This window comes from Chelonoidis abingdonii, chromosome 2, assembly GCF_003597395.2.
Source record: "Chelonoidis abingdonii isolate Lonesome George chromosome 2, CheloAbing_2.0, whole genome shotgun sequence".
NCBI lineage: Eukaryota > Metazoa > Chordata > Testudines > Testudinidae > Chelonoidis > Chelonoidis abingdonii.
This window is the reverse complement of record NC_133770.1, coordinates 9,832,876-9,857,683: the sequence shown is the minus strand read 5'-3', so window position 1 is coordinate 9,857,683 and position 24,808 is coordinate 9,832,876. Positions and strand designations below refer to the sequence as shown.

The 24,808-nt window shown below is 45.9% G+C and overlaps 1 protein-coding gene across 3 annotated transcripts in view; it reads right to left on the bottom strand.

Moving 5' to 3' along the window:
* Window positions 1-460: 460 nt before the first annotated feature.
* Window positions 461-24,808, bottom strand: part of CCDC13 (coiled-coil domain containing 13) — a 38,902-nt gene continuing 14,554 nt past the window's right edge. For all 3 annotated transcript variants that reach the window (XM_032772394.2, XM_032772371.2, XM_032772380.2), the window contains exons 7-16: window positions 24,419-24,523; window positions 16,437-16,601; window positions 14,399-14,575; window positions 11,982-12,188; window positions 10,588-10,733; window positions 8,486-8,569; window positions 7,503-7,631; window positions 4,768-4,922; window positions 1,761-1,875; window positions 461-1,036 (exon numbers count right to left, since the gene is read on the bottom strand). In XM_032772394.2, the coding sequence (XP_032628285.1) occupies window positions 877-1,036; window positions 1,761-1,875; window positions 4,768-4,922; window positions 7,503-7,631; window positions 8,486-8,569; window positions 10,588-10,733; window positions 11,982-12,188; window positions 14,399-14,575; window positions 16,437-16,601; window positions 24,419-24,523 (1,443 nt within the window). In that variant the 3' untranslated portion in view covers window positions 461-876. The remainder of the gene's footprint in view (window positions 1,037-1,760; window positions 1,876-4,767; window positions 4,923-7,502; window positions 7,632-8,485; window positions 8,570-10,587; window positions 10,734-11,981; window positions 12,189-14,398; window positions 14,576-16,436; window positions 16,602-24,418; window positions 24,524-24,808) is intronic.

Here is a 24,808-nt window from a genome sequence, read left to right as displayed (position 1 = left end):
TGCCAGGCTACAAGAGAGAGACTAGTATTTTTAGATCAAAACTCCTAGTCACGTTAGTTGGGGGACCCCACCAGTGTGGCTGGGTTTTTTTCAGTGTCTTTGCTGATGTTGATGCCAAGAGAGAGCAAGAGCTGAACTGCATGGTAAATGTGTGAGAGCAGGCAATACGGTATCTTCAGCTGAGGCCCAGAGCTAGCAGAGATTACTGTGAAGCAAGTCTGACTGATCTTGGAGGTAACCTGCAAGCCCCACCTACCTGCGGAAGCAATCCTGCCATAGCCAACAAAAACAGAGCACTGAGCCTAGGACAGGCAAAGAGCAAATTCCATGTCAAGTTCATTGCAGACTCTGGCAAGCATAGCTAACCGACCTGTTCAGCGCATGGGTACCACAGTGATGAGTGCTATTAAAAAAATCCACTTTAGATAAATATCAGTGTGCTGCTTCTGGCCACTTAAAGAAATTTAGCTTTAGCCCCTCGGTTTCATAAAACAGAACTTGAGGATGAACTCAGTATGGTGAAAAATGTTCTATATTTACAGATAAATAGAGTAGCATTCAGATATAGGGCCTGATTCAACAAACTCCCACTGCAACCCATGGGAGTTTTGCCCATATTAAGACTACAGCATTGATGCTCCATAGTGTGCAAACAATTGCATGGACAGTATTAAAAGGTTACGAGAACTCATTTCTTGCTGACTCTTACCGCCAGGAATTTGCTGAAATATTTCTCACCCTCTCCTGCAAGTGCTAAGGAAATAAAACAATCTGGGAGAATAGCTACATAATGACACCTCGGCTGCATTTCAAATCACTGGCGCCATTGTTGGATTCCCCTCTGCTGCAATCTAAAAGTACTTTTAATGTTCTGCTTTAATTCTTCTCTTGCTTCTGCTGCCTCAAAGCTTGTAGGAAGATCTCCTTCACCTGGCCCATTGTCTCTTGGTACAATTTGAAGTCTTCTTCTTTCATGTTCACAGTGCTCTCCAGGGCGGTCTTCAAGGCTTCATTCTCATCCAGCTGGATCGTAAGCCTATGTGAATGCAAAGGGGAAATTTTCATTCCAACTGCAGTGCGCTGGAGCAAACGGGAACTGTGCATCAGCCACAAGGATAGACACACATGCTGGCTCGGAATCTTACAACAGGAGTGAGAAATATCAGGCTTTTAAGCATTTGTTTCCCATCCCCTTGATACAAAGGGGGATATTCTTAAGTCAGGATTCTTTACCCTGATATTGCTGAGAACTATTCTGCCAGTGACAAACATCCAACACCCATTAATATGCATCAGATCAATGGATAATAAAAGTCTCCTTTCTTCTTAGTGGTTTATGTCTACCTAGCATTCCTGAATCTGTGTTTGTATAATTAGTATGAGATTTTAAGCCTCTGATGCCAGAAGCTGGGAGTGGATGACAGGAGATGGATTACTTGATAATTGCCCTGTTCTGTTTATTTCCTCTGAAGCATCTGGCCCAGGCCACTGTCAGAAGATAGGACACAGGGCTAGATGGACCATTGGTCTGACCCAGCATGGCCATTTTTATGCTGGTGTCAGAGTCCCACCAACAAAGACAAAAGCACGGGGTAAATCAGAGAAGCTCCACTGGAGCAGATTTACACCAACTGAGGATGTGGCCCAGAGAATCATGACTCTAAAAGTGGGGTTGGTTTAATCTACATGAGGATGGGCTTATTTCAGCCCCATTTCAAATAAGTTGAAAGTGATACAGAATACGAAAAGAAAAACCATACCTTGCAGTCAGTTCTTCTATTTGAGATTTTAGTGGCACCTCTGAGAGCTGCGCTGCAGTGAGATCTTTCCTATTGCTCGCAGTCAAGGTATGTCTGGAGCTATTAGCAGACTGACCTGTAAATTTAATCACAGCATGGAGTTTTGTTACGGGACAAAGCCAATTCTTTGCAGTCAACAGCACATGGTTTTACCTTAGAACTCAAGAGAGGGAGGATAAATAATAGGGAAGGTTTGGTCAATCTGAGCACATGCATTCATTTAATGTAAACACATAGGGCAGACTTCTGTAATCTCCTTTCAGGGAAATTGTAAACATGATCAGTGGTGAGTTGAGTGGAGAGAGAGAGAGAGAGAGAGAGTGTAAAGGAAGAATAAAATTATTCTGTATAAAATAATGTGCAAGTGTCCAAACCCCTGGGAGGTGTGAACGGAATGTGATTATTTTTAAACTTATCTTGAAACTGTATTTCACTCAGTACTACAGTGACTGGTGCTCTCTAAATACCTGAGAGAAATCAATATTGGTGTGTTAAACACAGAGACCGGCTTCATAAAGCACTTTGGGATCTTCGCAATGAAAACAATTATGGCATCAGTTCAGGAAAGTGCTTAAGCATGTGCTTAAAGTTACATGCTTTCCTGAACTGGGGCCTGTATGAACATGGATGTTCCCAACAATTAAATAGACAGGAACACTCATTGCCAAAGCAGTTCTGAAAGGTTCTAGGTCTTGATCCTTCCTTTTGGAAGTGCAGCAAATTGGTGACTGGGGAGGGAAGTAAAATACATGAAAAAAACTGGTTACATTGCCCAATGGAGAAGCTGCCTTTGTCCTTCTATCTTATCTTAGAGAACTGATCAACAAACACGACAATCATTGCCTATATCCCCACGGGATTTTACTCAGCAAACTGCTCTCCATTTTTTTTTCTTTGAACAAGGAAAACAAAACAAAAACAGGAGCAATTTTCGAGACAAACAAATGTGTTGCTTTTGTATTATACCAACAATGCTCTGCTAGCACTAGTACCTAAATTCTCTGCCTGTGAGAGAATAAAAACATTAACATTTACAATTAGATCAGCCTTTCCCGATTCAGCACTTTGAGAAAGGAAAGGGAACAGAAAATTAATGGGTACTATAGTCTCTCTTTTATGCAGTTGGTTTTCCTGAATTATCTGGCAGAAATGCCATTAGGAGAAATTAAGTTCTCTGCTAAAGGGGTATTTTTAAGATTTGTCAGTTTGCTGCTTGTAGAAACTCCAGAGTGTATTGAATCACTAGGAGGGCCCAAGAACAATTTGAAAACAAAACAAACAAACAAGAAAAACAGACTCTGGTGAATAGGGTTGCAATCCATTCAGGTTATGGACTTAGACCCAAAGCCTCGAAGGTATTTTTAGGGTCCCTGTTCCCATTGATTTCAATACCTTTATGTACCAATTCCTGTCATTTAATAGCAATGATACTAGTCTTTATTTAAACAGAATGCTGATTTGGTCCCGAAGTATACAGTGATAATTCAGAGTAGCAGCCGTGTTAGTCTGTATCTGCAAAAAGAACAGGAGTACTTGTGGCACCTTAGAGACTAACAAATTTATTTCCGCATAAGCTTTCGTGAGCTACAGTTCACTTCTTTGGATGCATAATAATAGTGATAATGAGCTAACTTTTAATATATACAGAACTTTTCATCCCAAGCCTATGCCTTGCAAACTGATATCCATAGGCTGTGCTCCATCCAAGTATGAAATGCCGACAGCTCTGGAGTGAAGCACAAAACCGGTAACAGCACAATAACTGGATAAAATAGCTTAGGACAGGAAGAGCAGATTCCATCTCTATTTGTGACTGCAGGGGAAATTTAAGTGGGTAGCATATAGTAATACATCTAAGGGCACAAGTGGTCAGGACCTCTGTTTTAGATCTCCTCCAACAGACAGCCCCTTCAGCACCACAATCCACTCTAATAGTTTATGGGGACATGGACTCAGAAGGAAAACAGTGACATCCAGTGAATAACCAACACCGCTCCCTGCATCATATAGACGTGCCGTTTAGAGCTCTCTCAGCTAAATATGGACCTGATCAAGTACACCACACTCAGATCAGATGAACTGCAGAGAAATGTGCTATAGCCGCAGTAGAATCTCTCCCTTCCATCAAAACCAAGCAAACTACTCCAGGCCTAAAGAGCAAAAGGAAGTGTGGGTAGGGAGCGGAGAGAGAGACACACAAAGTACAGAGAACATCATGAACTAGTTAGGCAAGAAGGAGAGGAGTTCCTTACCAAAGAGACGTTCTGATCCCTGGTAACATCCTCCATATATTTCAAGTATGTACAAAGAGGGAAACTATTGTAAAAGTTTCCATAAGAATATATACAGTTTTATTGTTTTTAGACATTTTATAGGATTACAGTCCATAAGAAATAAACAAATCTAATCAAGGAAATAAAAATTTTATAATCCACAATGAGCTTTTCTTCTTTAACTATGTTAGTGAGGCTTTCATATTTATAGCAGCAGATTATCATGTTTTAGTGGTAATAAATGACACAGGATCTAATTACTTCAAGACCAGCAATAGTTTTTCATAGACACTGACAGGCCTTAAATTGGGATGTATCATTTAATTCTGTTCTCAATTTAACCTTCAGCTGAACTTTTCAAGCAAAAGAGCAGAGTGAATACAGTGCTAGAATTGGTGGCAGTGCATAGCAGCTTCAGGTTTCTTCTGTAGGCCCTGATCCTGCCAAGGCTTGCATACTGTGGGTGAAATCCTGGCCCCACTGAAGTCAATGGCAAACTCCCCAAGTGGGGCCAGAATTTCTTCGGTAGTAGTTCCACTGGCTTCAGCAGAACTGAGTACATGAAGTTAAGCACACGTATAAGTCTGCACAAGCTCGGGGTTCTAGATGTTATTCACATCTCCTGGCTGCCAAATGTGGAAGATGATTAGGTGATTGACACTCCCTGGCACTCCCTATACCATGCCGCTCCTCACCTGTTTTGTTCCTCGGGAGGGGTTTCTGGCTGTTTGCATTCTTCCCTGCATCCATTTTCATTTTTTCAAGATGCTGCTCCAAAATGACTGATTGACGTCGCTCTTCTTGAAGCTTCTTCTCAGTTTCCAAAACTTTATCACTGCTTTCGACCACCCTGATGTTCAAAACAAGTGGTTCGGTTTTTTATACTCAGGCTATCAGGACTCTCGAACTGTCCAGTGTTAGTTTCAAATTCTGCCCTTGGATGCACAGCTCACAATAAGATGAATGGATGCATGCACTAGTCTCCCAAGAGCAGATATTCATCCAAAAGGCATCGGCCATGTTTGCAAGATGGAGTTAGCTAATGAGCATGGGGTTCAGTTATACATTATAAAGAATTGTTTTACTGATGGAAGTTGCCCAGGTCCCTCAGCAATGGACACCACTGTAAGCTTCCCATACAAATAACCACTGATGTTGCAGGTTGTTGATGGCAGACCAATAATTGTATCAGTCACAAACTGCTTCTATTTTTAATACATTGGACTAGCATAGAAGCAAAGCAGTAAAAATAGTCTAAAAGCGTTATCTGATATTTACTTGTTCTGGTTTCCTATGTAAATAGTGAAGATTTCCACAAGCATCTCCTTGAAATGAAGAGAAACTCATAGCCTTTAAGGCCAGAAGGAATCATCACGATCATCTAGTCTGACCTCCTGCGTGCTGCAGGCCACAGAACCTCGCCCAGCCACTTGTGGATGTTGCCTTTTATTAGCTCAGCCACCAGAAAGTACTTTGAAAAAATGTGCCTGGGACTGAAGGCAATGAGACACCATGAGACTTTACACAGCGATGGTATTAAGAATGCAGTTAATGGGCAGCATGCAGTGCTGAGCTGTTGAAGGTCATTCAGTGGGAACACGTCTTTACTTCATAGTTATCCCACGCAGCATTTGAAATGATTAATCAGAAAATCTCACACAAGACCACAGGAGCTGCCACACTGCATCAGACCAATGGTGTATCCTACTTAGGGCTGTGGCCGATATCAAATGAGTCATGGGAAGCTGTCAAAACTATGATGAACCTCACCTATTGTACAGTGCTATCCAAAGAAAGAGCAATTTCCTTCTTGACCTCTGGGGGTGATCGCTGCTTACTTCCTGAAGCAATAGATTTGGTTATTTTTATCACTCCCTTAGCTTGCATAGCTAAAAGTGTTATAATAAGCATAAAATTATACAGTTCCTTTAGCAATTCATCCAGAGTAGGAGAGACTCTGACCTCTTGTGGCAGTGAATCTCCATAGGCTGCTGACATACTGCATAAAATAGTACATCTTTTTAGTGGTTCTAAATTCACTGCCCTTTCATTTCATCAAGTGTCCCCTAGTTCTCATATTAGACAGAAGGGGTGAAAGTGAAGGACTGATCTGTTTTTTTCAAGAGCCTCCACTAAAATGAATAACTCAAATCAAGTCCCCTCAGCTGTTCTCCTTTCCAAAATCAGGGTTCAATCCTGCAAATATTTACTACTGAGTGTAGTCTCATTGATACTTCAGAAAGTACCGTGTTCAGTGTTTAAGTGTTTGCACAATGGAGTCCTATATCATGGCAATCTGTGCAGTCTCTCATCAATTTCCACTTATCTAACCACTTCCATTGCTCTTTCTTGACCTTACCCTCATCTACATTACTTGAAAGCAACCTATCCCCCAAGTGTGTGTGGGGGGCTAATCATTTTTCTATATATTAATGGTAAAAATATTAATGGAACTATATATTATCATCCAGAGGTCTTGTAAGGGAATTTTGTGAGACTTTTGCAATAAGTCTTGGGAGAGCCCATGATAATGTGTGATGATTGTGGAATTGCAGAGTCACCATTACATGGTACACATCAACCTTAGCTGTGAACTTCATTGACTCTGGTGTTTTTGATCATTATTTCATGTCAATTTGAGCCTAATACTGAAAACACTTACACATTTATCCTTAGCTACTCAAGCAGTCCCTTGAAGTCATTGGGATTGCATGTGTGAGTACAATTGCCTGTGTGTGTTTGCAGGCTTGGCCTGTAAAGAAACAGTGAGTGATACCTACCTTTTCAAAAGTTTGGAATTATATATAACTGTCTACAGTGGAATGCACAGACCAAAATATAGGCAAGTGGAATAACATACAATAGTCAATGTAAAATAAATAAAGAAAGCAAACAAACTTATTGCATTACAAAGCAGACAAAAATTTAGTGTGTATACTAGAGAGAGTCTATGGGTTAGAGCATAGGACTGGGGATCAAAACTTCTGGATTTTATTCCTGTGCAAAAAAAAAACAAAAACAAAAACAAAAAAACGAAAAAAACCCCCACATCTTAAATGTTTCTAAAAAGCAAAGGGTATGTTTACTTCACCCTCTTATAACTCAATCAGATTAATGGGTTTTACTAAAACTTTCAGCAAAAAAAAGCATCGCCATTATACTGAAGCGATGCATGGGAAATATTAGCTGAAAAGAAGTATTACTGAGAAAGTTAGAACATAAGAATAAGAACATAATAATTAATTTAGTAATTTATTATATGGTGAGCAAAGCAAAAAGCACCCACTAAAAACAAAATATCACACCAACTATATCTGATGGCATGCTGGGTTACATACTATAGAGCCTTTCAAATGCCTGTAGATCTAAAGATTTTTTAACCACTAGATATAATAATATCACAAAGGGAAATATCAAAATCAGCTGCTACCTTTTCTGCAGGACAGTGACTAGTTCTGAGAGTCTCCCTCTTTCCACCTCAGCAGCATGGCAAAGAGCCTTGTATTCTGTGATCTGCGTCTGCAACACTTTCAGATCTGGGCTCTCGGTGTCAGCAAGCCTAAGAAACAGCAAAAACTTTAGGGATCGGTTTATTTCCCATGACTAAAAGCAATAGAAGCAAAGACAGGCTTGAAAAATGCACCAAATGCCTACTAGCCTGGGGATTAAGCCTACTAGCCAAGGTACAAAATAGAGGTGCCCCAAATCTCTGCGCCCTCAACTCCAACCACCACCCAACCTGCCCTATGTAAATAAAATAGTTGTGCGACTTCACTTGGAAGGGCATCCCACCTCTCGCTGGCTAATCTTCTTTCTCCCACTTCAAATCTCTCTCTTAAAACCACAGGTTAAACCTTCCAGCACAGATCTACTCACGAACACATGCTCCCATCCCAGTGTTACAACCCATTGTAGGGAGACTGTCCTTGTACTCGCAAAGCACTAGGCATACCTACGACCATCTATTAAATAACAGCATTTCGGTTGGCAATGATTTTCCCCAACAGAAAGGCTTCAAACATTAGTGCAGGGAATCTGCATTCTTTTGCTTGCAATCTGATGCAATAAGCCAGGCAGATTTCCCAGGTACCCCATCATGCGCTTCCCTTATTTTCTCTCCCACTGACATAAACAGGAATGTCTAGGGCTCATGCCTGTAGTGCGAGCACTGGGAGGTGGGATAGAAACCCAGCATTTATTTTTAGAAACTAAGAGAACACAAACAAGAACCAGCCTGAGTCAAAACACTGTGATGTGATCAGCTAGAGAGGAGCTTTTCTGCTACAAAGATCACGGTCCTCACTAGGTTTAGGGTCATTAGGTGATGCAGACAGAGCTAAGAGTATGCTGGGCTGTGTCTGGTGGGTTTCAGTGGAATTCTCCCCATACCTATACAAAAGACTGTAAACATACCTCCCAGATGTGACACTGTTACTTGGAGGCGAAGGCTTTGTCGCTGCGGATTCTACAAGTGTGTGCCTCATCTTAGACACAGCGCTACGAGAAAGAAAACATTACACCGCTGATTAGAGTTTTTTGAAGTTTGAGAACCTCTGCTCCACATAATAAAGACCTGGGTCTGCTTCTGTCTGTGGTCCTACAACATGTGTGTTCATCACTGCCCTCTGCTGGATAGAATGTCAGACCAGCTTATGTGCATGTGATCACGTGTCCCCCTCTTGCGGCTGCCGCCAACAGAAGGGGTACAGTTAGCCACTACGCTACAGAACAAGCACAAATCTCTCATGGGAGACATCCATTCCAAGACTAGGTAAGGCTAGTAATGACAACAGTGCTCTAACTGAGCACAAATTAAGTATTTCAGGTTTGGAATTCCCTAGGGTTGTCTGTATCCCCTCTTTACAGCATTTTTCATTTGATCTTTTCTGTAAGTAAAAGAAGATACACTTTTAATTTTTGTTAAATAAATGGAAAGGATTGTTCATCAAAATATTAATAGTAAGGGAGTGAGCAGTGCCCACTAAGCTAACAACGGCTCTTGCAGGGCTTGGCCTCGTTCAGTGCACACCTGGGTATATACACCTCTATCCCGATATAACGCGACCCGATATAACATGAATTCTGATATATCATGGTAAAGCAGTGCTCCAAGGGGGCAGGGATGCACACTCCGGCGGATCAAAGCAAGTTCGATATAATGCGGTTTCACCTATAATGTGGTAAGATTTTTTGGCTCCCAAGGACAGTGTTACATCGAGGTAGAGGTGTAAATGTTTTCTTTACATAGCTATGGTAGCCATGCGTGTTAGGCTAAAGTTAATGCATTGCACTTGGGTGCTTTTATAAAGTGCTTAACAAAGTCAAGAAGCTTTTCTTAGCCTAATTTTACTGGTGGCCTTCCTCCTGTGAAGAAAGAGTTGAAGCAATTTGGATAATATACAGATAATATACAAGTTTGCCACCTAAAAGCATGAAAACTTGTTTGGGGGAGTTACAAGTGAGAGAATCAGAATCATAAGGGCGATACCACTGGAGACCCTTCCACTCCATAATAAACCACGCTTATGGGAATCATGGCTGTACCAACAGTGCGAGGGGAAGTGCTTTAGCTGCAGAAGGACGTTTCGGTCTTTTCTAAGCTACAAGTCAGTACAAAACAATATGCTCACAACACACACAAAGATTGTGATCCTGCTTCCATTAAAGTCTATGCAAAAACCTACCATTGACATCAAAGGAAGCAAGATCAGACCCAAATCTATCCACAACAAAAACTGTTACGTTTTATTTAATGACAACCCATTTGCTTCAACTACAACAGGTGCATGAGCAAGGAGATTTTATGAAAACCCTGGTGGCCTGAGTCTCAGTTGCACAAAGGCCACTTTTTGTACCACACTAGCAGAGCACAGGAGCCTTTAAGTGGGTGCTAACATAATTTACTCCCATTTGTATTGCACCTTTACACACTGCCAGAGTGTTGTAAAGCAGCTCAAGTGTGAATGAGAATCAGACCCTGTATTTGTTGCAGAACGACCACAATAAACAAAAAGACAGCTCCTTAGATAGGGTTGGTTGGTGGGTACTCAAGAAAAACAGCTTACTGGGTGTCTTAAATCTTTCTAATTTCCATGAGGAAATCCTGCCCAAAGCAGCTTTAGCAATTTATACAATACACAGCTGATTTATAGCTTACGTAAAACAGAGTTTCATATTAATTTTCAAGGCCACCTACACAAGCCTGCCCATTAGCTGCCCGGTTTTTCCCAGTGAATAAAACCAAAGGCACTTAAGCCAACCATGGGAATATTATCTGAGTCAGAGAGAGAATGAGCTGTACTATAAACATGCCAAATGCATAATATCAGTGGATAAGTGGATTTTTCTGTGTCCCAGGACAAATGTCTCAGTGATAACATGATTAAGAGATTTCCTTATAATGCAAATGAGCTGCCACAGTCATCTTGAAGCTGCATTTGTGGTTTGGCCTGGCTGACAGTATTGCTTTGAATAATTCATATCTATTTTAAAGACTTAAATTAAGTTTTTCTTACTGAGCAGACCCAATCCTTCCAACATGATCGCCTGCCGATGCTGGTGGTTTGATTAGAGTAAAACTCTGCTCTTCTAAGTGCTCTGATGATGGTGTATCTGCAACATCTGAACTGCCCTCTTCAGTGGTCTCTTTCTTCTGATGCTGCTGGAGCAAAACAGAAAGCCCATCATGCTTTGTGCTAATGCAGCAGACCAGAACTGCACCCAGAGCTGACAGGTTGCTTACAGACAGAGCTGTGTGCATCCCAGAGTTTGTGGTTTACAAGGTTTCCTGGGAACCTTTGGTTCCTGTCCATTGGGGGAAGTTTCTATCCTAGGAGTTCCACTTTGAGGTTCAGGTTTGAACAACTCCCATAAAATTTTAAGTGAATCAGTTGAAACTCCAGAGTTTCATATCAAACCATAACCTTGGTCCACAAACTTAACACGTATTCTGCTTCAAGTTCTTTTTCTCAGGTACTTATATGGTTCCTTATCACTGCAGTTTCTGAGCACCTCACACTCTTTAATGTAGTTATCATCCTCACTCCCTTGTGAAGTAAGGCAGTGCTATTATCTCCCTTTTACAGAAGGGGAATTGCAGCACAAAGAGGTCACATGACTTGCCCAAGGTCCCTCAGGAAGTATTTGGTGGAGCAGGGAATTGAACCGAGGTCTTCGAAAACCTAAGTTAGTGCCCTAACCAATGGGCCATCCTAGTGCATAGGCAAATGGAAGGCACCCTAAAGCAGACTAACACAATAGCCCAGAAAGGCTATGAAATTTTCATTACATTAGTCTGCTGGCAAAATAATCCAGAGATTAGTAGTCACATGAGAGGACTAACTGCTCCTTATCTCACACCAAGGCAGCTTTTTTACTTGCTTTACAACTGGTGTGACCATACGTCCTGATTTTATAGGGACAGTCTCAATTTTTGGGTCTTTTTCTTTTATAAACTCCTATTACCCCCCACCCCATCCCGATTTTTCACATTTGCTGCCTGGTCACCCTATTTACAACTGCAAATTAACAATTAATATCACTCTACGTTTTGAGTTTTCCAGACTTGGGCTACTTTGTGCCACAGCTTTTATAGTATTTCCATGTGGCTTTTCTTTACTGTAACTCAGCTTTGACAATCACGTTGCAAGGCTTAGATGTGACTTGCACTTACGCCATCTCCACCGCCCAAAAGCTCTGAGGAAATGTCACACAGGTGTGGAGGAAACTCAGAGAAAGTCTCCCTGACAGATTACCCCTGGCATTGGTGGAAGCTATTGAAGCAGCTGAGTGCTGGTATTCTGAACTAGCAGAAATCTCAGATTAAGTGGGGAAAGGGGCATTTTTAGAAATGGAAACAAAATTCCCCCAGGGAGCTGCTGTTATAGTTACTATATTTTGCTAGGTTTACCTGAAGTGCGAGCAGTCCCATCTCCTCCTCCAGCTCTTTAATCTTGGCTTCTCGTTCAGCCACCATCTGTTGGAGCTGCCCTATGAGACTGCTCTGTTTCTGAGTCTCGCTGTTCAAATGCTGGCCCAGACTCTGCTGGGACTCCTTGTTCTTCTCATCCTGCATGCTCAGGTGCTTTAAGATCTCATGCATTTGCTTCTGCTCGTTCTGGTGAAGCAGAAACGACACACGGTATGTTCTTTTTTGTATATAATGATAATTAAATATGCATAAAATTGTATTTTCTCTCTAAATCTATTCCCAAGTAAGACACGCATTTTGGTATCAATAGTGTAATACATGGCCAGAATCCATATTTTGTAGTATTAACATACCATGCCAAACTCATCTCTGGTGTAAGTTCATTAAAGTGAGTAATGTTACTCAAGGGATAAATTTTGTCTACCACATTCTAAACTCCTGCTCTAATAATGTCTTGGGACCAGTTTGACTGTCAAGTACCTTCAGCATCTGTCCACTGCAAGGATTTCACATTTTGCATAATGCAGAGCAACACGCTGCAGAGCGAGATCATTCAGTACTTACAGGCCTTGATCTTGTAAAGCCCTGCACAGTGCATAGAAGGGTATGCATGGCTGTCGTGCAAGTGTGAACGGAGCCAGTACGCTGGTACAAGTAAGATTAAGTGTTTGGCAACACAATGAGTGGTAATAAGGCTTACTGCTTAAGGAACATACTAAAAAGGGGTGGGGCCTGGACAAAGAATGTACAGTTAACTCCTTGCTTAATGTAGTTATGTTCTTGGAAAATGTTACTTTAAGCAAAACGATGTTAAGCAAATCCATTTTCCCCAATAAGAATTAATGTAAATGGGGGGGGCGGGGGGTGTTTAGGTTCCAGGGATATTTTTTCGAGACACTCTCTCTTTCTCTCAGCAATGACGATTGTGAAGCTTGGTTGAGGTGGTGAAATCAGAGGGTGGAAGGGGATGGGATATTTCCCAGGGAATACCTTACTGCTAAAAGATGAACGAGCACTTGGGTGAGCCCTCAAGGGTTAACATATTGTTGTTAATGTAGCCTCACACTCTACAAGGCACCACAAATGGAGGGAGGGGAGACAGCATGGCAGAGAAAGACAGAGACACACACCATGTGTGTGAGAGAGAGGCGCATTGCCCCTTTAAGTAATCTGACTCCACTCTAAGTACACAGCCTTTTTAAGTAGATCAGCAAGTTGAGACAGCAGCTGCTGCCAACAAGCTCCCTTCATCCTGAGCCCTGTCCTGTCTGTCTGCCCCTGCTCTGTGGAGATGGGATAAAGGATCGGGGCAGAGGGGGACATCCTGACATTAGCACCCCTCTTCCTACTCCTCCTGCACAGCAAGCAGGAGGCTCCCAGGAACAGCTCCAAGGTAGACGGCAGGAGCAGCACATGGCAGTGTGGGGGAGGGACAGCTGCACTGCCAGCAATTGATAGTTTGCTGGGCGCAGCGGCACAGGGAACTTAGGGGAGCTGATGGGGGACTGCTGGTCCACCCTGGTTCCAAGTCCCCACCAGCTAGCTCCAATGAGCTGCTCTTCCTGCAAGTGGTAGACAAAGCAGGCAGCTGCCAAGCAACGTTATAAGGGAGCATTGCACAACTTTAAACAAGCATGTTCCCTAATTGATCAGCAACATAACAACAAAACAACACTAACCCAGAGGACGTAAAGTGAGGAGTTACTGTATTATTGTTATCCCCATTTTGCAGGTTGGGAAATTGACACACAGGACTGGGACTCTCTAGATTCCATTCCCCCTGTGTGACCCTTTCAGTGTCCTCTCATTCTGACTGCCAGCCCAGGCCTTTATTTCAGAAGTACTGAGCGCTCACAACCCCAGCTGAAGTCAGAAGGAGCTGCAAGTGGCTGAGCACCTCTGTGAATCTGGCTTTGTGTGTCTCCAGCTGGACAACAAAGAATTGAAGCACCCAAAATTAGTAAGCATTCCTGACAAACGTTGACCAAATTCCCAGGATCACACACTGAGTCGATAGCAGAGCTGGGAATAGAATCTAAAGAGTCTTGTTTCCCAGTTCCCTTTTCTACCTACCAGACAACCCTGTCTCCACCTTTTATGACAGCTCTGCTGGACATTTCTTATGAGACATGCAGCCAATAGCCACCTCCAAATGCATCACTGTTCCTTTTGTGCCAATTTTAAATCTTAACCTGGGTCTGAAGACGATTCAATACAAAATGCAGCAATTTTGGATCATTCTCAAATCTAGGACTGACCCACAGATTTTACAGGCCTCTAACTACACTAAGTGTATGTTTTGGCCACTGTGTTGTAATATGCCTTCATTTTTGCTAATTATAGCTAGAGCACTAATCCTGTAATGACTGGGCAGGACTGTAATAGTCAGACTGTACCAGTAAGGCATCTATGAGCTCATTGTCGTGCTTTCCTTTCTCCAGCAGTGTTAAGATTTGTCCTTTCAGAGCTTTCACCTCATTGGACAGCACTTTGTTCCTGGCTTTTGATGCATCCAGTTTTTTTTTCACCTCCTCATGATCTTTCTGGAGAGCGTTATGTTCCCCACTGAGTTTCTGCAATTACGTAAACAAATAATGTGAAATGACAGAAGAGATACATCATATCATAGTCTACATGCATCTTCTCACTGAAGGGAGCACAGGGAAGCAGACACAGCCCTTTAGAATCCAGAGCTGTGCACTGGCTTGGCAGTCAAAAAGTGACTCGCCTCTGTGTAAACAGAAATATAGCTATATTGTCATTGCATGTTTGACTCATCACTTGCTCACTGGCAGTGTGCAGGAATCTGGTGGGATTTAAGCAGATTCAGTTTTTGCAATGAAGCAAATTATAATTTTGTACCAAAACCTGAAGCACTGTGTTCCTGATCTGCCATTTGCCCTGTAATTGAAGTGACTACACTGTTAATTAACATCCTCCTCTGAAGAATAAAGAGCATCACAATACAAATACATAAAATTATATATTACACATACACTGGTGACACTGGTCCAGATTCCAATCTCAGTAAGACCAGTGGAAATTTGGAGGAACCCCAGACTGCTAAACTGGGCGCAAGCAAATACTATGTGTTTTAATAGAGCTAAATGTAAAAGTATACCTCTGGGAACAAAGGAAGTAGGCCATGCTTACAGGATGGGGGATCTATCCTGGGAAGCAGTGACTCTGAAAAACATAGGGGTCATGGTGGATAATCAGCTGAACATGAGCTCCCAGTGTGACACTGTGGCCAAAAGAGCTAATGCCATCTGGGGATGCATAAACAGGGGAATCTCAAGTAGGAGTAGAGAGGTTATTCTACCTCTGTATTTGGCACTGGTGAAATACCACATCCAGGTCTGGTGGTCACAATTCAAGAAGGTAGTTGATAGATTGGAGAGGATTCAGATAAGAGCCATGAGAATGATTAAAGATTAGAAAACCTGCCTTACAGTGACAGACTCAAGGAGCTCAAGCTAGTCAGCTTAACAAAGAGAAGGTTAAGGGTTGACATAATTACAGTCTATAAGTACCTACAGAGGGAACAAATATTTAATAATTGGGCTCTTCAATCTTGGAGAAAAAGATGTAACACGATCCAAATGGCTGGAAGTTGAAGCTAGACAAATTCAGACTGGAAAGAAGGTGTACATTTTTAATGGTGAGAGTAATTAACCTTTGAAACAGTTTACCAAGGGCTGTGGTGGATTATCCATCACTAACAATTTTTACAATTTTAGATAGGATGTTGATCTTTAAGATCTGCTCTAGGAATTATTTTGGGGAAGTTCTCTGGCCTGTGTTATGCAGGAGGTCAGACTAGATGACCACAGTGGTCCCTTCTGCCTTTAGAACTAGGAAGTTCCACTCTGAGCAACAGTTGTGAATGGTGCCTGAGACAGCAAGACAACAACAGAGTTACTCCAGATTTCCACTGGTATAAGAGCAGAATCTGGCCCATGGGGTATGTAACTGTGGGGAGCAGAATGCCGATTTTATCCTCATTGCCAAGCGTGAGAGGCATATGTACACCTACGTGCTCAGTTACGCCAGCTGCAAGGCTGAACTGTGGTGGGGACAGGGAAGGAGGTTCTCAGCCTAACTGCTGGCAGCTGGAGGCTTTCTAATAACTGGTGGTGGGGATTGTCTATAGAGAAATGCACTTGCTGAACCTTTGTACTGTATGGAGCCCATGCCTCTCTGCACATCTTGCTGCCATGGCCCTCTGCATCTCCCACACCCGTTGGGGCCACTAGAGAAGCCAACAGTGCTAGCCACTTCTCCAACTACTGGGCACTGAAAGCCTACTTATATTTAGCCCCAGGTGGGTGTGACAGTGCCCTATCCCTTCTCTAGTGCACCCATGCAAAGGAAGGCAGAGTCCTTACATATCATGAATTATATGCAAAACTATCGCAGCTCCCCGTGCCTTACCTCCAAGGCTTCTTTCTTTTCTTTTTCCAAGCTGCGAATCCGTAACAGGTTTTTCTCTTGGGCTGACAACTTCCGTGAATCTGTAAGGGCCAGTGTTTCCTCATCAACATTATTCACTGATGCTCTGCTTTTGCTCTGACCCAACTGATTCTCCAGCTCACGAACCTACAGGAGAATGTGGAAGTACACTCACGACCTAATTCTGGCCTTGGCTGTGCATACATTGCTTCTACTGAAGTCAGAGACAGTCTCACATCCAAAGGTGGGATCTGGTACAGAGTGGACAGTAACGTCATATAGTTATTGACATTACAAATCACAGTTAACGGGCACAGCAGCAGGGCCCACTCTTTCAAATTCCCGTTCATAGATGTCTGCACCAGACATAGGAAGGTATGTCTGCAGGAGGGAAAACCCATTTTGCCACAGAAAAGCTGGAGTTTACCGTTTTAGTCAACAAAAGTGAAAAAGTCCCTGTTCAGCTGCATGCACCTAACAGCAGTGGATTGACAGCACACAAGAAACAACCAGAGAGAAGCCTTATGTCCTGTGTCCGCAGCCTGTCTCCATTTCCCAAGTGGCAATAAAGGTGGATGAAGCCCCTCAGAAGTAACAAAGAATTAAAGATGTCACTAGAAGGTTCACTGCTAACCATCTTGGACCAGGATCCTCACTGTAAGTGCAGGATTCCCAACACCAATGGAGCTGAAGTTTGAAATAGTTTAATTAATGTAACACAATTTCCTAGGGAGGGTGTGTTTAAAAAAAAAAAAAACACCACCAAAAACTCAACCCCCCGATTTCAATATATTGTAGAGCTGTTTATTTTAATGCCTGTTTATCTGAGCATCGAATGACTCGTCATTTATTTGCATTAAATAATTTCTGTATACTTGGCCACATGCTGCAAGCAAGTGATGCTCCTGCAACTGGCTACAAATTAAGAATTAAATAAATTAGGGACTAGCAATCTTTCTTCTTCATCACTCTCTTGCTCAGTCACAACAAAATGTCCCATGGTTATGGACAGTGCCCCAGCACCTGACTTACACAGCACTACATGCTGCAAGACTTTAAAAAAGACGGTTACTCACCTTTGTAACTGTTGTTCTTCGAGATGTGTTGCTCATATCCATTCCAGTTAGGTGTTACCCTAGCAACTCCGGCGGGCCGGCAGGTCGCCCCCTAGAGTGGTGCCGCCATGGCGCCTGATATATACCCCTGCCGGCCCGTCCGCTCCTCAGTTCCTTCTTGCCGGCTACTCCAACAGTGGGGAAGGAGGGCGGGTGTGGAATGGATACGAGCAACACATCTCGAAGAACAACAGTTACAAAGGTGAGTAACCATCTTTTCTTCTTCGAGTGATTGCTCATATCCATTCCAGTTAGGTGATTCCCAAGCCTTACCGAGGCGTGGGTGGAGTGAGAGTCGCAGCATGTAGACAGCAGAGCCGAAGGCGCGTCATCTCTGGACTGCTGGACCAGGGCATAGTGGGGAAGCGAAGTATGGACGGAGGACCGGTCGCTGCCGACAGACTTCCTAGATTGGGCACGTGGCAAGGTACGCCGCCGATGAGGCTTGAGCCCTGGTAGAGTGGCGCAAGTCACGTGGCCCGGAGGGCCTGGGCCAAGTCTAACAGGCCCGATGGCGGACGTCACCCATGAGGAACATCCTCTGAGATGAGACAGGCAACCCCTTAACACGTTCAGCCACCACCACAAAGAGTTGGGGGGGGTTGCAGAACAGCTTGGTCGCTCTATATAAAAGGCGAGCGCCCTACAGACGTCCAATGAGTGTAGCTGTTGCTCCCTGCGAGACGAATGGGGTTTCGGAAGAAGACAGGTAGGAAGATCTCCTGGTTGACGTGAAAGGCCGAGACCACCTTAGGGAGAAAGGCAGGGTGCGGTCTCAGCTGTACTTTGTCCCTGTGGAAAACCGTATACGGGGGATCCACCGTGAGGGCCCGGAGCTCCGACACCCGTCTTGCGGAGGTGATGGCCACCAGGAAAGCGGTCTTCCAGGAGAGATAGAGAAGGAAGCAAGTTGCCAATGGTTCAAATGGAGGGGACATGAGTCTGGCCAGAACCAGGTTTAGGTCCCAGGTGGGGGCAGGGCGGCGAATCTAGGGGTAAAGACACTCCAGACCCTTAAGGAACCTAGTCACCATTGGGTGAGAAAACACCAAGCGGCCATCCCCTCCTGGGTGGAAGGAGGAAATGGCCGCCAAGCGAACCCTTAGAGATGACACCGGCAGGCCCTGTTGTTTAAGGGACCAGAGGTAGTCAAGGATATTAGAGATGGAGACTTCGGTGGGAAGGAAGTTCTGATCCGCACACCAGCACGTGAAACGCTTCCATTTGGCCAAAACGTCGCTCTAGTGGAGGGTTTCCTGCTTCCCAGGAGCACCTGTCGCACTGGGGTAGAGCAACGCGTTTCCGACTGGGTCAGCCACTCAGGAGCCACGCAGTGAGGTGCAGCGACTGAAGGTCTGGGTGACAGAGCCTGCCATGGTCCTGAGCGATCAGGTCCAGGTGAAGAGGCAGGGGGACTGGGTCGGCCACGGACAGGTCCAGCAGCAGGGAGAACCAATGCTGTCGGGGCCACGCTGGAGCTATCATGATCAAGTGGGCCCTGTCCCTGAGCACCTTCAGAAGGACCGTGTGGACGAGCGGAAACGGTGGGAATGCGCAGAACAAGTGCGTCGTCCAAGGAATAAGGAAGGCGTTTGCCACTGAGCCCAGTTCGAGACCTTGAAAAGAGCAGAACAACCTGCATTTCCTGTTCCCGCGGGACGCAAAGAGGTCCATCCGGGGACATCCCCACCTGCGAAAGAGCAACGTCCGGGCGAACGGACCACTCGTGGGAAAGGAAGGATCTGCTTAGATGATCCGCCAGGGTGTTCCGAACCCCCGGGAGAAAGGACGCGATGAGGTGAATGGAGTGGGCTAGGCAGAAGTCCCAGAGCCTCAAGGCCTCCTGACACAGGGGAGAAGACCTCGTGCCGCCCTGCTTGTTTATATAATACATGGTCGTTGTGTTGTCGGTGAATACCGAAACACAGCGACCTTGAAGTTGTTGACGGAACGTTTGATAAGCAAGGCGGATCACCCTCAATTCCCGTACGTTGATGTGGAGGGCTAGCTCGCGAGGTGACCACTGGCCCTGGGCCTGCAGGGTACCGAGGTGGGCCCCCCATCCCAGGTCTGAGGCATCTGTTGTCAGGGACACTGAGGGCTGGGGCGGATGGAACGGGAGCCCCGCACGCTCCACAGACTGATCCAGCCACCACTGCAGGGAGCCTAAGACGTACTGGGGAATGGTGACAACCGTGTCCAGAGAACACCTCGCCGGACGGTACTGAGCAATGAGCCAGGACTAGAGGGGCCTCAGGCGGAGCCGAGCATATCCCGTGACAAACGTGCAGGCTGCCATGTGGCCCAAGAGAGTCAGGCAAGTGCGTATTGAGGTCAAGGGCGCTGCCTGCAGTCGTCGTATGATGGCCGTCAAGGTTTGGAATCTCGATAGAGGAAGAACGGCTCTGGCCAGGGTGGAGTCCAGAATGGCGCCGATAAACTCTATTCTCTGAGTGGGGATTAGTGTTGACTTTTCGACATTGAGCATTAGGCCTAGGCTCACGAAAAGTCGCTTGACCAAATGGACGTGGCTGAGGACTTGTATCTCTGAGGATCCCAGGATCAGCCAGTCATCGAGCTATGGAAATACATGTATGTGACTGCGGTGAAGGTGGGCGACGACTACAGCCATACACTTGGCGAACACCCGCAGGGCCGTAGAGAGGCCGAATGGAAGGACTGCGAATTGATAGTGACGTTTGTTTACAACGAACCGAAGGAACCTCCTGTGGGGTGGGAAGATGGCTATATGGAAGTAGGCGACTTGCATGTCGAGGGCGGCATACCAGTCTCAAGGATCCAGGGATGGGATAATGGTCCCCAAGGATACCATACGGAACTTCAACTTTACCAGGTATCCGTTGAGCGCCCGCAGGTCAAGGATAGGCCTGAGGCCTCCCTTGGCTTTGGGGATCAGAAAATAGTGGGAATAAAACCCCTTGCCCCGCTCACTCTCTGGAACCTCCTCTATGGCTCCTTTGACGAGGAGCGTTTGCACCTCCTGGAGGAGGAGTTGCTCGTGAGAGGGGTCCCTGAAGAGGGACAAGGGAGGGAGATGGGAGGGCGGGTATGAAACAAATTGCAGGTGGTATCCAAGTTCCAACATGCGTAAGACCCAGCAGTCCGATGTTAGCTGGGACCACGCAGGGAGGAAAAATGAAAGATGGTTGGAAAAGGGAAGGGGCGGATCTGTGAGAGAAACTGGTACAGTGCCCTCGGGCGCACCTTCAAAACGAAGGTTTCGGGCTGGAGGAAGGCTTGGAGGAGCTCTGGTTTTGTCCTCCTTGGTTGCCCGACTGTCTACGCCGGCCATTTCTATTTCGCCGTCTGGCGAAGTCTTGCCTCTGCCTGGGTTGGGGGTAGGGCCGGTGTTGTTGCTGAGGCCGGAAGGGTCTGCATTGGGTGACGGGCGTATGCATCCCCAGTGAACACATAATGACCCTATTGTCTTTTAGGCTTTGCAGCCTAGTGTCAGTTTTGCCCGAGAACAGGCCCTGGCCCTCAAACGGGAGATCCTGGATGGTATACTGGAGCTCCGGGGGAAGGCCAGAGACCTAGAGCCACGAAATGCGGTGCATGGTAACGCCAGAGGCTAGAGTCCTGGCGGCCGAATCTGCGGCGTCCAAAGATGCCTGCAAGGAAGTTCTCGCGACCTTCTTGCCCTCCTCAAGGTTCACAGAGATGTGCACATCCTGACGTGCATCCTGCGGAAGCAGCTCCTTGAATTTGTCTTCCGCCGCCCAGGTGTTATACGTGTAGCGGCTAAGGAGAGCCTGTTGATTGGACACCCGAAGCTGAAGGGCACCCGCAGAATAGACCTTTCGGCCGAGCAGGTCCATGCGCCTCGCTTCCTTAGACTTTGGGGCCGGGGCCTGCTGACCATGGCATTCCCTCTTGTTTACAGATTGGATGACGAGGGAACACAAGGGCGGATGGACATATAGGTATTCATAGCCCTTTGAGGGCACCATGTACTTGCGTTCCACACCGTGTGCAGGGGGGGGAACGGATGCCCGAGACTGCCAGATGGTCGTGGCATTGGCCTGAATAGTCCAGATGAAAGGAAGGGCGACTCGAGTGGGTGTGTGGGCAGAGAGTATGCTCACGACTGGATCCTCAATTTCTGAGACCTCCTCAGCCTGTAAGTTCATGTTCAGCGCCACATGCCTGAGGAGGTCCTGATGCGCCCTGAGATCAAGCGGAGGGGGGCTGGTGGATGTTGTTCCAGCCACTGCTTCATCCGGGGAGGATGATGAGGAGAGACCCGGCAGGAGTGCATCTGCAGGAGGCTCTGCCTGGAGCACTGCGTCCGACTCTGGAGGGAGTTCAGGGTCCTGAGGGTGAGACGACCTCTCCTCTGTAGGGGAAGGGGGAGGACGGGACGATGTGGCCTCCGGAGCCCTGTGTTCAGACACAGTTGAACGCGGGGGAATCTGTTGAGGGCCCTGGGCTCGGTGGTACGCCCAGGGAGTTCAAAATCCCCACTGCTGCGGTCCATGTTCCTGAGGTAGGGGTTCACGGAATAGAGCAGCAGGCCTGTCGGTGTCCAGGGCGTACGTGCTGTCAGTTTGTGAGGAGACCGACGGCTGGTGGGATGGCCAGGGAGGAGCCGAACGGGACTGATATGTGTCCCTCGCTCCAGATGGCGGAGACCTCCTCGGTGCCGGGGATCGGTGCCGGGAGTCATAACGGCGCTGCGATCGAGACCGGGACCTGCCACCAGCTCGGTGCCGGGAGGTCGACCTGGATCTGGAACGCCGACGGTGGGAGCGGCTTCTCGAATCTCAGTGCCGGTAGTGATGGCTCGAGCCAGAGCGGTGCCGGGAGTATCGGGACCGGCGTGATAAAGACCTGTGCCGTGAGTATGACCGGTACCGCCGCGGGGAGCGGTGCCGGGACTGCGAGCGGCGTCTTGATCGAGATCTCCCACGGGACCGGGAACGGCGTCGGGACCACAATGGGGATCGGTGCCGGCTCGGTGAATCCAGAGACGGCGCTCGCATGGCCACTGGCTTGCCCTTAGATTGTAGAACCCGCACCGAAGGCACCGGGGGTTGAGGCAGCGCAAACTTGGTTAATGCTATAAGGTCCCTAGCCGAGGAGAATGTCTCAGGCGTCGATTGGACCATTAGCTCGACCCCGGATCTTATTGGGGAGCTGTGAGGGGCTGGACTCGACGGACCTCCCAGGCCCGGAGTCAATGGAATACCTGGTATCGGTGCCGCAGCAGGAATCGGTGCCGGAAGCTCCGTTCGAGTCTGCTTGGCTGGAGTGGAGGACGTCGAAGGTCTCTTGTCGGGGCCCGGTGCTGGGGAAGGTCGGTGCCGAGGCATCTTGCCGGGCCCGGCGCGGTCCAATGCCGGAGTGGAATCGGCACTCGGTGCCGAGGATGGAGGGTTGAGCGCCGCTTCCATGAGGAGAGTCTTTAAGCGCTGGTCAGTCTCCTTCTTGGTCCTTGGCTTAAAAGCCTTGCAAATGCGGCACTTCTCGGAAATATGCGATTCCCCGAGGCACTTTATGCAGGAGTCGTGGGGATCGCTCGTGGGCATCGGCTTTTTGCAGGCCAAGCACAATTTGAACCCCGGTGAAACGGGCATGAGCCCGGCGCCGGGTGCGGGGGAGGGCTAGAGCCCAAGCCCGCTAACTATATACAACAAGTAAATAACAACTATAAAACTAATATTATATACTCTAACTATAACTATAACTAATTATAACTAGTAGAACAACGAACAAGGAGAAGCTAGGGACGTGGAGGACAGCTATGCCGCACTCCACAGTTCCAACGACCGAGACGGCGGTAAGAAGGAACTGAGGAGCGGACGGGCCGGCAGGGGTATATATCAGGCGCCATGGCGGCGCCACTCTAGGGGGCGACCTGCCGGCCCGCCGGAGTTGCTAGGGTAAAAATCTTGCGACAAGCGCGCACACCTAACTGGAATGGATATGAGCAATCACTCGAAGAAGAAAGCAGAAATCCAACTTAAAAAAAAATGTATTTTCTAAACAAACCAACCTTCTCCAATCCCCCGAAATACATATCAAGTTTTCATATAACTTTGCTTTAAGGCTTGAGTTTACCAATATGATCATATCATCGTGCCATGCTTGTAACACTATCATGAAAACTTACCAGCTAAATACAAAATTTAGAATCACAAAATGTAAGGTAGGATGGACTATGAGAGGTCATCGAGTCCAGCCGCCTGCTGAGGCATGACCTAACTTGTTCTTAACATCTCCAATGATGTGGAGAACAATTGATCACCATCCTCTTTATAACAGCTTTTAATATGGTTGAAGACTATTATCAGGTCCCCCTTCAGTCTTCTTTTCTCAAAACTAAACATCCCCAGTTTTTTTTTATCCTTTCCTCATAGGTCAAGTTTTCTAAACCTTTGACCATTTTTGTTGCTCTCCTTTGGACTCTCTCAAATTTGTCCACACCTTCCCTAAATGTGGCAACTAGAACTGGATACAGTACTCCAGCTGACGCCTCACCAGGTCTGAGTGGATCAGGACAATTACTTCCCCTATTAATCCAGAACGATATTAGCCTTTTATTTTGTGACTGCACTACTTGCCTAGCATTGATTGCGACTTATTGATAACAAGACAGCTAGTGATATTTTACTTGCTCATCAGAAGAAGAAAAAAATACTTACTAGAGGTGAATGAACAGGTGGGATTTTGCAGGACTGCACTATGCAATATGTCCATGTTCTAAATGTCATAATTTCAATAAACATGGAGGCCCAGTGTGTGTTTGCAAGTTTGCACTCAGCTCTAAACCCCCCAAAAGATAACTTTACATATAGATGAAGAAAAAGACCCAGAATAGTAACTTACCTTGCCTTGCAGAACAAGTATTTGCTGGGCCCGTCCACGCCAACTGCCAGAAATGGTCAAAAGATTTTGAATATTCACATCTTCACCAACTTCACTTGCTAAAAGCTGTGAATGAGCCATGAATATTAACAATGAGACTAGACTACGTACGTGTGTGTGTGTGTGTGTGCGCGTCCCTTCTCCCAGCAAACACAGAATACTGAATTTATACACATAATTATTGTGTCCCTTTGGTGCCTATAACTCATATTCAGCCCATATGAAGCAAGCTCTGTCAGATCAAAACTACAACACGGAACTGTTTGTGACCAGATATTGGCTAGTATTAATGGCTTCACTGGGAACCAAAGTCCCAACAAATTCTTGCTGAAATGGGTATTTAAATAGAAT